The sequence below is a fragment of the Papilio machaon genome, chromosome 24 (assembly GCF_912999745.1).
Source record: "Papilio machaon chromosome 24, ilPapMach1.1, whole genome shotgun sequence".
Lineage (NCBI taxonomy): Eukaryota > Metazoa > Arthropoda > Insecta > Lepidoptera > Papilionidae > Papilio > Papilio machaon.
Window position 1 is genome coordinate 5903395 of NC_060009.1, and position 16330 is coordinate 5919724.

Below are 16330 nucleotides of genomic sequence, written 5' to 3' on the forward strand. Positions count from 1 at the left end.
GAAAACAAGTTATTAATCATACTATCTTACTAACATTATAAATGCGAATGTTTAGATGGATGGATGGATGTTTGTTACATGGTATCTCCAGATCAGCTGCATGGATCTTGATGGATTTTGGCACATAGTCTGGAAGAACTCATAGGTTACTTATGAAGTTTTTTTTTAAATTCTCGCGGGCGACAGCTGGTGCTAATTTAAATATAAAAGAAAAAGTGTAATTCAAAAGCGACGATGTGGATTTAATAATTTTGAAAAGTTCAAACAAATATGTAAAATAACAATAAAAATTTAAATAATCTGCGACCTCTTATTTATCTCCCCTGAAACTTTATTTTTCTGCGTCCCGGGTGCTATCGAGATGACGGCCGCAGTCACACAGTCACAGATTCAACGGCAGAGTTCTTGTGACATACATTAATATGTTTCATTCATAACAACTTATAGAAATTATCTCTCATCTCACCTGACAGAAATAAAAGTAACAACATGGAAAAAGGTATGTTTGATCATGAATTTATTTAATTATAAATTTATTTATTTAACGTGATTTAGTGATGTTCGTGACTTCATATTTTTGCGCTTAATTCAATAAAAATTTGAATGTTTTTAATTAAAATTAACTGATAAATTTGTCTTGTTTTAAAAATCATCATTCATCATCATCATCAGCTCACTATACGTCCCCACCGAGGGGCTCGGAGCCTACCGTAATTTAGGGGTGACTAGGCCATAGTCAACCACGCTGGCCCAATGCGGATTGGTCGACTTCACACATATCATTGAATTTCTTCTCAGATATGTGCAGGTTGCATCACGATGTTTTCCTTCACCTTAAAAATAACTTAAAAATAAACTTAAATAACTGAAACCAAAATACAACCAAAGCAAAAAACTTTATTCAAATATTAATGGTGTTGTTATATAGAATACTAGCGACCCGCCCCGGCTTCGCACGGGTGCAATGCAAAATATACCTACTACAGAATGTCCTTATACACAACGTTCACAGCGTTCACATAAGAAACCTTTAAATTTATCAGTGTTTCTCTACTATATTATGCATTTATTATACATACAAACCTTCCTTAAAAATCACTCTATCTATTAAAAAAAACCGCGTCAAAATCCGTTGAGTAGTTTTAAAGATCTAAGCATACATACGGACATACAGCGAAAGCGACTTTGTTTTATACTATGTATTGATTTAAAAAGAAATACGTAATAGTTATTTCAAAGTTCAAAGTATTGGGTAAGTACCTATAGTTCCTGTAAACTGACAAATATTGCCATTCCTTTCATCGTCTTTGAGAAAAATGAGATAACGTTATTAAGGTGTTTTGACAGGGGAAACCCATAGTTGGATTCATATTTTAACACCGATCAATTAATATTATGTAACTTTAAAATATCCAATATATTTATTACCAGTGGCTAGTCTCGCCGTGTTTACATAAATGAGAGAAAATTAAAGTGATTGCAGTTTATCGTTAATTAATAACAAATGGCAATGTTTTCACAACGAGCCAGCAATCGATAGGTGATGTTTACACACGAGATAGCCACACGTCACCTTTAAGTCGGGGAAAGGAGAGACAAGGCCAAATAATTGACACTAATTGAAAAACTTAAGAATTAACGTGAATTAAAATAATTAGTAATGGTCATAAAAATGCATAGCTGTAGATACGAAGCTTGAGTATTCTTTTCAACATGTAGAGTTATTTTAAGATATACTTAATGTCAACAAAAATGTAAACAAGCTTGCGCTGCATCTCATGAGACAGATCTTTGCCCATATAATATCTAAAATACAAATCTAAGATGCACAGTCACGAACAGTAATATCAAATGCTCTAAGTAAATTTACAAATGAGTCCTATAGTATAAAACATTTAAACGAATTATAAAAAGTAGAGTTACACAAATCTTTTATTCGTATTTTTACAGCAGAAGATAACACTCTCAGTGAAGTCGACCTAGAAGCAGGTGCATCCACAGAACAATTAGAGAATAGAAATGGCAGCAACAATAACAATACTAATTCAGACGTACCAGACAACGCGAATGGCAACTCTAAAGTACTCAAGAGATTGGAAACAGTACCTGATATCAAGAGAGATACATCTGGCATCACTACACAGTACATCACAGCCGGTATAGGTATGTTCTAGGTATTCAAATATGAAATTGTTGAATAGTGTTAATGACAAGCATTGCCTAAGCACCAGATAAAGTGTGCCATACAAATTCGATGAACAAAGTAAAGTCGTTTTTAGAAGTGTATGTGCGTTTTGACGATTTCATCTGTATTTCAGTAAACCTCGGTGCATTCGCTGCCGGAGTTTGCATAGCTTGGTCATCGTCTGCTTTATTGACTACCACAACAGAGGTGAGAAATGTTTTTTTAACAATCAAAAGTAATCTTTACAAGGACAGATAAACAAAAGAACAATGGCAGCCGCCTATACATCAAAATAGTTGAGGTTAAATGATAGCGTCTAAGTATGAAAAATATCTTAAAACGATAAGAATTAGTTGCAGAGCAAATATCTGAAAGAATTTCGGCCCGAGGAAGCCGCAAAAAATAGATATTTTGATTTTAATTTTTCGTTTTTTTGGTTACGTCAAAATGACAGCTGTAGAAAATTCGCAATGAAGGTTGTTTTTTAAGTAAATATCTAGTACATGATTTTATTTTGTATATTAAATCAGAACTGTATCGTTATAAATCAGGCAGATGGTGGTTACGAGTAGTTATGTGGCTGATTTCGAAAAATATAAGAGTACCACTAGCTGTCACGCGGCATGTTGGTACTCTTTGCTACGAGCGCCACACGAACTCAACCGACACAAGGCGGAGTATTTGTGACGTGCGTGACATTTTAAATGTTGCCATAACTATAAAAGCGAATAGTTACAACATAGTGCGGTTTGCATTCATTTAAAAATGCCTGAAGCCCAAAGAACTATCTTTTTTCACTAATTATACACCTAATATAAATAATAAGTATTTATTTGAAAGTAAGTATTGGAATATCATACGTAATAATAATTTCTAATTCGTACACTTTGCTAAATATAATTCCGAAAATACAGCATCCTTTAAATGGTGGGAACACTTTAATGGGTGATAATCCGATTAGTCAATATACATTCTTTAAATTATTATAATGTTTCTGTGGCTTCAACAAAAATAGAATTATTTACGTAAATTATTAAAAAAATATGTAAATTAATTGTATCTATATGACATTTCTAGACGCTAATTTTTTGCTATTTTTCTGCCATTGTTCTTTAAAAAGAAAAATAATTTTTCTTTCACCATTTTTTATATTTAACTTAATTTGATGTTTTATGTTCCTGGTTTCTTTTTTTAGTTCTTCGTGATGTAAGTACGCTTATTCCGTTTGACTCCTACATCACTTAAAGTAATAATGTCTTGCAATACTTAGAGATAATGTTTTATATGTCTTTTCTTAAAGTTATACTATAGCTTTGAAAGCTTTAGCTTTTAAGCACCCACGCTCAAAATAACAGTGCTACTGTTGTTTGGTATTAGTAGCGTTGATTCCTTAGAAACCCTACTTAAGCTTTGGAAATTGACTTAAATAGTTTATTTTGTATTCTTTTTCAATTGTTAAAGAATACAGCGTGTGGTTATTTCTTAACACCATAAACTAGTGGAAGAACAATATAGTGTTATTTTATAAAAGTTTGAAATACTAAAACGCCTAGAGTTCCTTTGAGGCATGTTGCTTGATAAGTTTATGAATCTTAACTAGGCCTATATGTTGGTGCGAACTTCATTTGATTTAATAAAGCTCCCTAACAATAGATGCGGTTTCCTTTCGTTAATTAAAGACCTTCATTTGCCTTATGAATATCCCGAAGACATTCAAAAGTTATATAACTCAGTGAATTATTTTCAAAGTATAACTTGATATATTTTTCAAAATACAATAGCAAATTAAATAATAATTATGTGTGCAATTATTATTTAAAATTACAAAACTATCACATATCACAATGTACATTAAGGACGGTCCTTAGAAGCCATAAACCATACCTTAGTCCGGCAGTTAAATTGTTTAAATAGTGGAATAAAACATACACATTGCTTACCGTCAGAACTTTTACGTGTTTAATATAATTTAGTACAGATCTGCAAACATAATATCTTGCATTGTGTACGGAGAGTGTTGGTACAAAAGCCTTTGTGTGGTCGAACAAAACAATGCACATGCATACAATCTTGTGAATAGTTTGTAAACGCAGGCATCGAAAACCCAGTTTAGTAATACATTAACTGTTAAAGCTTTATGAACTAAAATTCAATTTGTATTAACTGTGTGCGGCCTAATTATAAATACGCTAATAGTAGGCACAAACAAACATCTACGAACAAGAACGTAACAACGAAAACTTAGAAATTAAATTATATCGTTATATCGGTAATTATATGTTATAGTTCAGTTTTTTTTTTGTTCCAGATGTACCCAGACCAGGAATCCGATGTGATAAGAAATCAAACAGAAACTCATCCAAAGCTTATGGTAAGCAAGTAACAGTTCAAATAGTGTTAAATTAAAAGTACTGAAAATAACTAAAAATATACTAAAGTACACCAAATAGCTATGTCGTAAATAATCTAACGTTATTATATCAAAAACTCGTTATTTTTAAATGCAATCTGATAATAACGCTGTTTTGTTTTATTTCTGTGGTGTGATTATTTTGTTTGTAATTTCCGACATTGATCCGATACTTCATAGATAATAACATATCGTGACAAAGGGACAGATAAAAAAGGTCAGACAGATAATAAGACGGTTAATTTTTAGAGCTCCAAATGTAACGTCTTTATGTCTTTAGAATATTTCATTAAAAACAAATGAATTAAACTAAACAAAAGACACACAAGTTAACCTTTTTTCAAAAGTGAATTAATCGGCACAGTTCAAATATTTAAAAAATATGATGCATGAAGAAGCGAATGAGATGCAAATCGTGGTGCTAAAAAAAAACTGGCGGTTTATTTATATTGACTCCTACCGAACATGTTTTGTATATTTCTTATGTACTCCTACAGATGAGCCCTATAGAAGCATCATGGGTGTCTTCACTACTCTGTCTGGGCGCGGTGTGGGGCGCCGTACCCACCGGACTGATCTCTGAGAACTTTGGCAGGAAGAAGACTCTTTTATACCTCGCATTACCACTTCTTGTCTCATGGATATTGGTAGCATCCAGGTATGCATTGAAATTGTTTATAACTCTCGATAAGAATTCTACTTAATCATATTGATTATTGCAAAGTGATACAATTGCATGCAAGCTGACAGGAATTCTGAGGATTACCAACTTACATTATACCAGATCAATATTTCAAATGAAACAAAACCTATAAGTTTGCATTTGTACTTGTTGCTTATAATTACAATTTGTTTCTGATATCTCCAACAGTCCCAACGTGTACGGTCTGTACGTTGGTCGTTTCGTGGGCGGCGTGGCGGTGGGCGCGTTCAGCGTGGGCATCCCGCCCTACATCGAGGATATAGCAGAGCGCCATCTGTTGCCGACTCTTGCTAACTTCTACCACGTACATTTCTCCTGTGGCGTGCTCTTCGGTTACATCTGTGGTAAATGCTATAACTATGACTATGATGATTTAAAGCTTTTGAATTTTTATTTTTTAAGGAACGTCAACCGAATACACACCGAACCTCTCATCGTGAGTTTCTGACCAAAATTTCAGTTTAAATTATTATCTCTGTTTTGTCAAATATTACGACAGGGATGACAATATATTTTATATATGTATTTGATCTCAGAAACCCGCGGTTAATGCATTAAAATTAGTTAAAGGTGTGTTATTGATCAGTCAGCAAAATGGCGCTATTTCTAAATTGTTATGTGTTTGAGTTTTTATCCATTAAGCCACTTTCCGCTATGTTCAATGTTCATGACATAATATATTCTTTGTAAAAGCTTCTGTAAATTCTAAACACTTGCTTCTGAAATAGCATATTATCTAGGTAAAGAGATTTACTTTAATCTCTAAGAAAGTTCCTACGCATACTTTCTAAGTTTACTTTTAACGTTAAGTTTCTAAGACGACTTCTATTTTCTTACAGTAATTATCTTTTTTTGAATGTTGACTTTCTTTATACTTTTTTAATAACTTTTTATTTTTGTTTTAGGTTTGGTCAACAGTACATCATGGCTTTATTTCTTATCGGCCAGTGTTCCTGTCGCTTTCTTTGTTGCTTTCATCTTTATCCCCGAGTCGCCAGCCTATTTGTTATCACAAGGCAAGAACAGCGAAGCTAAAGCCGCTTTACAATATTTCAGAGGCATTGACAATGACGTGAAAGCAGAAATAAAAGCTCTAAAAGAACACACACTTAACTATGCAAAGAACAGAGTAACATTTAAAGAACTGTTCACTACCAGAACAAATGTTAAAGCTCTGATAGTATCATTCGGACTGATGATCTTCCAGCAATTGAGTGGAATTTACCCAGTGTTGTTTTACGCGGAGAAACTATTCAAGACATTTTCCATATCATTGACACCTCCGGGAGCATCTATTATCCTCGGATTCTGCCTCGTATCTTCTACTTACTTCTCGACGATGTTACTGAAGAAAGTGAGGAGACGTGTTCTACTTCTCTTTTCTTTTCTTATGATGTCTGTTAGTTTGGGTAGTCTCGGATTGTATTACCATTTTAAGGCGTCTAATGGCTCTATCAATAGTACTTGGATACCACTATTCACCTTGTGCACTTTTGTTAGTGTTTATGCGGCGGGAGTTGGTCCCATCCCCTGGCTGATGCTGCGAGAGATATTTCCCCCTCATGTAACTAGACGAGCCACTGCGATCACCGTCGGCTTCCATTGGTTCCTCGCTTTCGGTGTGACAAAACTTTACCAGAATTTGGTCAATATGGTCCACCCTGGATGGGCGTTGTGGCATTTCGCAGTTAGTAGTATAGTCGGTGCTATTTTTGTATACTTCTTTGTGCCAGAAACAAAAGGAAAAACTTTGGAAGATATACAGAATGAATTCGACGGAATACATAAAGGAAAGAAACACAGACATGTTATAGAATTAGAAAGTATATCAGAGGGTTAAAACTACATAATACATAGTTTATATAATGTAAATAGAATAGGCATAGAATCAGTATTTTATACAGGACTAATAAATTTTTTTTGGCTGTTGAATTTGAACTCGAATAGTAAATCAGTTTTAGGATTATTTGAAAAAAAATTGTAAACAGACTGTGGTTTTTAGTTTAGTGTTATTTCGCTTTCACTATTTTTATAATTAATAATTTATTTAAGTTAAATAAATCTAGAGATATACGTTATAAATTTATTTATTTACCAAACTTATTTAAATTACCAAATATTTGTATAAGTATTTAACAGGAAGCATAAAAGTACGGAATATAAAAGAATTAAAATTAGCCAGGTTTCACATAACTTATAGTGATTTCAATTTCTTTATGTACACACAACCTTAGAAGGAAAATTAACCAAATATTTGAAACGTTCTTTCTGATATTTACGTTTAGAAATGCTATTCCAGCATTTTATGAAGGCTTATTCTGAAACAATTTTCTTCAACACTTGACCGAGCTGGAATCTGCAGAGATAATAGAATAGGGTCGGCAGCGATAATATAGTTGCGATAGTTTTACGATGGCGCTGGCGTCGCTGCGGACGTCGGTTGTAAACGAAGCAATAGAGATAAAACCTTTACGAGGCTGCGCAGGGACGTTAATAACCATAGAGGGCTGAGTCGGCGCTCATACTATGTATATAACACATTTTATTTTATCAATCGCAAATTCTTGATGACAGTATATTTAACAAGCCAAACGTTTGTATATTTTGTAGTATTTTTAGTAATATTTTGAATACAAGATGCTGAAAATGTTGCTGTGCTGGAAGTTTTTTTTTTTATTACAAGGTGTCAAAGGAGACAGAACAAAGGAGACAAAGGGACTTTTCGGCGATCTACTATTGCAGATGAGTTTGATTATACGACGGAGGAGGAGACGCAAATAAAGATAATATTTCCCCTTCCTATGCGTCCTCTCCTCCATCAAATCCACTTCCCCTTCCCATCTTTTCCTTATACCAAAAAGGTGGAAAGGGACTGAAAACTACAATTGGGCATCCGGCACCACACTCGAAATTACTTCCATTTCACGCCTGTCTTCTGTGTGGTGGTATTGCACCGGGCGAGGCCCATTCGTGCAACAGATATTGTTGCTGGCGTCTACCACTGTTAATTAGTTAAAGCATACCAAGGCTGAAATTGTGATCCAAATAATTTGACCTTTATCTTACCTACCTTATCCATAGCGGAATGTCGGAGAAAAATATCTATTAAATAAGATTCATTTTAAAATATGATCGCAATTTAAATAAAAAAATATGTTTGTGGAGTAAATGAGAATGTATTTGAGTGCAATGTATTCATCATACTCTGACAGATACCGATCGTAACAGCTATCTCACTGCCCCTCACTTAGCAAATTAACCTCGAATGTGTTCAATGTTTTACGTTAAATAAATATCTTTATTTTTATAAAATTAACCTGACTTAATCGTAGCTAGTTCATAAATTAATATATTTTTGGATTATAAATAACTTTAGGCAAACAACGTCTTTTCGCATGCCTAAGGCGGTCCCAATAAACCTTTTTATTACATTCCTAGTATTTCTACAGCTTTAATTTTAACAAAAAACATTTTTCCATTTCACGTATAAAAGTATCTTCGTGTATAATTTGATCCTAATGGACGGGAAATATAATATTTTTGGGTTCGCAAATAATTTCCTTTCATGACAAGGTAATGTCGAAATGCTTTTCAGCTCGCCCGTTTGCCAATTTCCGGATATTTAACAACATACATGATGTTTCTTAACTTGAGTTTACACTGCTGAAACATGTCTACAATGTTACATCTTTCATTCTTATTTATATATAAATTGAAAAAACGATACGTTTGCTGACTGGTGTTAATACAGTGGAAACTGACGATTAAAAACAGAAATCGATACACCAATTTTTGATAGAATACGTAAACCTTTAAAAATATACTCTTGATAACTAGCGTGATACATATGTTTGTTTCATATTAATAATACTAGCTGTCGCCCGCGACTCCATCCGCGCGCAGTTAAAAAATGGGTATGCAAAATAGATACCCCCCCCCCCCCCCCCCGGTATGAAAAATAGATGTTGGCCGATTCTCAGACCTACTGAATATGCTCACCAAATTTCATGAGAATCGGTCAAGCCGTTTCGGAGGAGTATGGCAACGAAAACTGTGACACGAGAATTTTATATATTAGATATAAGTAACAAAGACTCATTTATTTACTCAGAACTCGCACTCTTGTATATTGCGAGATATTAATTGGCACAATTAATAGGTATACAAGTACAGTCGAGGGAAAAACTTACTTTCCGTGGAGTGAACGCACGAGATAGCAACAAATTGGTCATCATTAATTATTACTGTTACTAACTTTGACAATTTGTATCGTACGAGGTTGTTTTATTAGTAAAGGGTAAGGTACTTAAGTTTGTTTATGTCAAAATACAGAACATTTATCAATTTTATCTTATGAGATAGTAATATATACATCATAGCTGTCGCCCGCGATTCCGTCCGCGCGGAATTAATAAAATATGTAATAAGTAGCCTATGCGTTTTTTTTTATATTACAAGGTGGCAAACGAGCAAGCGGCCATATAATTTCGCCGAAATGGCGAAGCGACCGCTGCCCGTAGACATTCGCAATTGCAGATGCGTTGCCTACCCTCAATCGACGAAGGAGAGACGCACAAAAAGAGAATATTTAACCTTCCTATGAGATGCTCCGCCATTAAATCCTCCTCCCCTTCCCATCATTTCCTTATAACAAAAGGGTGGGAAGGGAAAGAGGACTAAAATTAGGCCAGTGTTCTTCCAGACTATGTTCTACATCTGTGCCAAATATCATCAAGATCCGTTTACCCGTTTCGGAGATACCTTCAAACACCATCCATCCATCCATCTAAATAAACATTCGCATTTATAATATTAATCAGATTAATAAAATTGGAGTGTCTGTATGTTAAATCGAGAAAAAATCATATTCCATACAGGTATTTGCGTTGCTGAGATAACGAAAAATATATATTTTTTATTTTTGTCTGTTCCCAAGTTCGGGTTTGTTCCGGGTAATCTCCCGAACAGCAAGACCGGTAGCAAACACACGCGGGTATATAAATTCTGCGCTAACGAAGTCGCGGCCGGCCGAGAGTTCATAGAATAGAAAAAAAAGGAAACATCTTTTTCCTTCATCAAAACGAATCAACGCCATCTATTAACCCGTAGATGAAAACAACTTCAACATTTTGAACAAATAACACATATACTCGTAGTAGATATAGGATCTGTTCGTGGTATAAATGTGTGTTCTTGAGTGTTTAGATATAATATAAAATATTGTTCGTAAGTATCCCGAAAATAACGCACTTCTTTTATAGCGGTAACTTTCCTTTACTGTATTTTTATGATAATGCTCGCGTTTCTTTGTTTTTTCCCATTATTATGCTTGGGAAGCCGTTGTGGCAACTTCATGAACGTTCAGAAAGCGATACTTGTGTGATATTAGGCATGGTTTACATTATGCCAATACAGTAGGACAGTAGCGCTGGCGTGGCATGAACTGTTTTGACTCACTGACGCCAGTTAGTGTTTACATTATGCCAGTGCTGATTTTGAGCGCTACTGTACTACTGTACTGGCGTAATTTAAATCAGGCATTATGCATAGTTCTCGCTCTTATAGTTTTATAATTAACTGCCTTTTTACAAAAGAATTTTACAAAATCATGTAAACTCATGTAAATGATCGGATTTAAAATCGGCTCAAATTCAAACAATCTCGAGATTCCCTTTTTGAGATTCCACAGGTTTCATTATGAGTCAAATCACGTATTATCTTCGAACATTGACAGCTTTATTTGACTGGCCGCCATATTTATCAGCCGATTGTGATGTCGTCCACGTATATAGATGTAAAATGAGCGGCGCTCTGTAGCTATTTTAAATTTAATTGCCACGACATTCTGAACGAAATCCTTCACACAAAATTTAATATAATTTTCCAAGCTTTTGTTGTCGTTGTGCGCTGGAATTGGAACGTAATTTTGCAAATCATGAGTTAATTCATCGAATTATTAAATTTTGTTTGTATTTTTCAGTTATTGTGCCGACGAAAATTACTTCTTATCTTCTATTTGTATAAATAAAATTTAAGATTAAATTTCGGAACAAAAGACCTCATATGAATACGGATCGTACTGGAGTTCGTAGTGGAGTTTCCGTGTATAGTAAGATAAGTTTTAACATACAACAAGAACAGTTTATCAAGAACAATTAAAGTTAAACCTCCAACAACAACCCTCTGATGTCAGCAGTCTTCAGCAACCTCCTTATACAAGTAACTACCACTCACTTGTTGCCGCTCAACTTTATTGAATAATTATTTCATAAAATTTTGATAAAGAAATAAATCGCTTAAAGTGGACACTGTTAAATTATTTTTTTTGCAAAAAAAAAGATTAAGATTGATCCAAGGTATTAATTTTTAAAAAAAATACAACTAGCGCCATCTAGCGGTATTTTAAAACTTTTGTTAAATAAAATAAAAATTAAATTTAGTCGTTTACCTATTGCCTATTTATAAAAAAGTGAATTTAGTTCTCTACATAAATAAATTATGTTCAGGTAAGAAAACATCGAAAAATAGAATAAACTGGAACCAAAATTGTAATTTTTTATGTTTGTTAAGAAAACATCACTCAGTATTTTGACTCCTGGGAATCGAACTAAACTTTCATTTATAACCTCTATTGTACACTATTGCTATTCATTTCTGCTTTTGTATTCGAATTGCGACTGTCCCCAAACGTTCAGCTAGTAATGTACGCATATACATTCGAATAAAACATTCTGTTCCCACGGGAGCATGATTTACCACAAGTTTTAGAATTAAGTTTAAGAATTAAGCCTTCAAATATAAATTTTGAGGATATTATTTATTTTCATGATTAATATTAATTTAATTAAATGTTTAATTAATATTCTAAATTGGCAACATTAAAACTTTTCTATCTGTAATTTGTAACTGAAATATAATCTTCGAAGCGTACATAGCTTACAAATACGATATGATTGTAGTTGTTAAAGCAATTAATTTGATGAGCGCTTACTTAGCGAGAGTTGACCCGTGAGTGAGAAATTCCGAGAAATGTGAGAGCAACGCGCCGCTCCGCCGCCGCCCGTCGCGTCTAGACACTAGTTCATTTATTATAACTTTTATATTCCACAAATAAACATTCGTTATAAATTTATCATTTTAATACAACTATTTTTTTAGATTTCACTTGAAGAACATGTACTCAACAAATAAAGTTTGTGATGACAAGCAAAAGTATTTTTTTTAAATTACACTTTATCAAATGAAATATTTTATATTTAGTATTTTATAATTATTATATAAATATAAATATATTTTAAAATTGTTATACGAGTATAATCAACTTGTGCTAATAATCGCAAACTTTTTTTGTCGTGCTTACGTCATTTTCTAATCGTGAAAGTCACCATTTTACATTTCAGTACATTATAAACTCGGCAGTTGCATATCGAATAAATTTATTCACAAAGAGGCGCACATGTCCTAACTTTGTGAAACAATATGTGTTCCAGGCTAATTACAAACGGCCAGCATTCAAAACCGGTCGGTGACATCTACCCCACCTAACAATAATCTACGCATATACCTGTGCCATTTTTATCCAAAAAACTAATAACCTTTTGCAAAATATCTAGTCGAAGTCATCATATTAACTCCGAATCAAATAACAAAAGATGATTCTTCAATTCAAATCCAAGCAAAAACAACAACAGTTGCTTTTTCAGGAAAAGAAAGTTAAAAAGAAAAAATAAAAGTCGTATTGAATTGAGTCTTAACCGAGTGCAGCGGGAAGCACTTTGTCGTTGACCGGCCGTTACAGTCGTCCACACAAGTGTTACTGATTTATTTAATATTAAAATGTTTAAAATAATAATTTCTCGTTTTATTAGTTACCAACAACAGCAATGCTTGATACAAAACAAATTTAATGTTCAATCTTCACCCACTTAACACAAATAAATACCCTACACAACTTATAAAATAAACGTACATATCTTAATAGTTATTTACTTAAATATAAAATCAATTTCAGTCATACAAATTTTGCGCCAACCTATTATTAATTATTTTAACGAAGTACATAAAAAATAGAAATAAATAACCATAAAGATTTTAATAAATTATTTTATTTCTCGACTGTACAAAACTTGAATCGCAAAAGGCATTGTGTCCCTACTGACTATGTGACAGTCCCGCATCGCATCACGGCGCCCAACACGCCAAGGAACAAATCGTTATGTGGGTTTCGACTGCAATGTACTCTTGTATCGGCTCGTTGTCTCCTTTTTATTAAAGGGAAACTGAGCGATGACAATATTTGTCAAAACGTGTACCATTGCAATCGAAACTCACTGTAAGGGTGAGAACGCTTTTCATAGCACGCACGAAAATTAATTGCTCACTCAAAGTCATCTATTTTTTAACGGTCAATAACGAAGTATCTTAGTGTAGACTGAGACTAACAAAAACATAGATAGTGTGTACTTTGCAGAAGACAAATTAAACAAATCTAATTTGCGTTTTTTGCCACTGAAAGATAATTTGAACATTTTATAGAATAAGTTTTCAGCTAGCAAAGCAGTTTTAAAAATGTTCATTTAAATGACGTACAAAAAACTGTGCTTCTTTAGGATTATGCTTATTTCAGTTAACTACATTTCTTTGGCAATACAATTTGCTTGCATTTAAAAGAATGTTTCAGTTTAAACTTTCTTTTAATAAATGATTCTAGCAAATGCTGAAATGTCATAGCGTCCATTAAAAACTTCCGTTATCCCTGTCTTGTTAAGAGAATGAGTGCAATGGCTATTTTGTTGTTATACAGGTGTTACAACAGTGGAGACGCAACAGTAAAATTGAAATAAAGATAAACAATGGAAACATTCAAAAGCTTTTTGAAAAGCCCTAGCTACTTATCTTCTACATCACTAGAATCAATAATACATTCAAGTCTTATGTGACCTTAAAAGTGACCTTAAAATAACTTATTCTGCAGAAATAATGTTCCACTTAACTTTTTATTCAATCTGAATTGCGTAGTTTTCTAAGCACTAAATGTTGTTAGGCTCTGGAATCCGATCACGTTCGGGCGAAAGGTCTCCGGCAGGAACACGCGTCACACCCCCCCTCCACCTCCACACCGATACCTGCGTACAGGGGTAGGAGAGGGGCGGGGATAGGATCGATTGGTCGCTTAAAAGCTTCGGAATAAAGAATCAAATTGTTAAGTAGTTATTGTGTCGTGTCTTTAGATTTTTTTAAAGACTTCTTTGTTTTTTTCTAAAGACTATTTGTTGTTATATTATTTAATACCTATTTTTTTAAACGGAGTGTAAAATTTTTTGTGTAAAAAAGTTGAAAATTCATAATATATCAGCAAGGATTAAAAAGAAATAAAATACATTGCATTTTAATTTATCCTTGCTGCCTTTACGAATACTTAATGACACTCGACAATTTGTGAAAAATTGCTACGGCGGTTAGACTACGAAATTATAACGTTCACAATTCAATTGTCGAAAATTTAGTAAAAATAGAGCATCGCCTCTTCTGCTCACGTATCACACGAAACAAAGAGGTGAGTAAAAAATAACGTTTCCCCGTCACCTGTAACGATACTCAACTACAGGCTTTGATCGAACCGAGATCAAATTGTAAAAAACAGAATAACGTTTGTACGACCCATATTCAAGCTATCCATCGTTTTATTTCAACGACCATTTTGCGTAACGTATTTTGCACAAGACTACATTTTTTTAAAGAGCTTTCGCGTTCTAACAAATAAGTACCAAGTACTTCCTAAATAACCTTAAATGTGACATCCTTTAGGTTGATTCTATATCGACTTTACTCTCCTTCTTTTACATGCTTATACGTGTCAGTTACTTCTTATCTTTTCCACTGCATAAGAACAATATTGCAAACTGGAACAGCGAAATTCCGTTCATCACATCATATAACTTATTGACTATTTTTTAAATGAAACATAACATGTTTTTACACAAGTATTTAGACAATGGAAATTATAGCGACACTAGCCACTTATCTGGTTAGTTATTTTAAATATTTGTGACTGTTCAACATAACATTATCATAGGCAAGACACATAAAGTATCGACTTCAGGACGCGGGAGTCCTGAAGACCGGGACAATTCGCGGGCGACCTTTCCCGCACTACGTGAGTCGATTGCGAACGATAAACAACATTTCCTACTTAATAATCTACGCAATACAGATTTTATAAAATGCCTTTACTTAAATTATATACAGGTGAGATTTATTTTTACAAAAGGAGACGGCAATCGAGTATGTACATATGTATTTAGCTAGATGTTATGTTACTTAGGCGCGTATACATTCGAAATAATTTATAAATATTGTATTAACAACCTTTGACATGAAACGGGATAATTTGTACTAATAGTATCCATTTAAATATAGACGACTAATCGTTGGTTTCCGAGACCGAAATCTCTGTATAAAACATACAGTTATCCCTCTCATTATCTTTGACAAACAGAGATGAAAATTTGTTTTATAAACAGATTTTCGTTTCAGAAACCAACGATAATAATCTCTATTTCAATGAGCATATTAAATAAATACATTTTATAATTAATTAAGGAGTTTATCCGTTGTTTAAATAACTTGTGTGGGAAGCGGCGCTCATTAGGGATAATACCTCGTAAACAATCCGCCAACAACGCTCCAGTGAAATTGTTGTCGTTTCTACAACATTGTTAAATCTACCGTGTGAACAACAAAACAACTATCTTGCTTTACATTTATAAATCGGAAAGAATAAGATTTACAAATTAATGGTCCGGGGGCCAGCGACAGATTTTCATGGCCAATCCCAGTGACGTATAATCCACCGTGTTATGGTCAGCTGACTATGTTTTTCTTTCAAAATACAACATATACTATACTCTGATAAATTTTCAAATGAGAGGAAATGACTGAAAAATTTTTTTCTTTCTCCATGTTTGGGAGGCTGCCACTGACCACCCCACCCACCTAGTCGCAGCTGACGGTCGCGAGTATTCATAGTATA

At 33.7% G+C, this 16330-nt stretch overlaps 1 protein-coding gene across 1 annotated transcript; it reads left to right on the forward strand.

The window, feature by feature from the left end:
* The first annotated feature begins 354 nt into the window (after nt 1-354).
* LOC106713988 (facilitated trehalose transporter Tret1) lies at nt 355-7264 on the forward strand. Its single transcript, XM_014506899.2, has 7 exons — nt 355-499; nt 1951-2163; nt 2319-2392; nt 4494-4556; nt 5093-5253; nt 5467-5642; nt 6204-7264. Exons 1-7 carry the CDS (start codon nt 490-492, stop codon nt 7136-7138), a joined length of 1632 nt encoding a protein of 543 aa, XP_014362385.2. The 5' UTR covers nt 355-489; the 3' UTR covers nt 7139-7264.
* The last annotated feature ends 9066 nt before the right edge of the window (nt 7265-16330 follow it).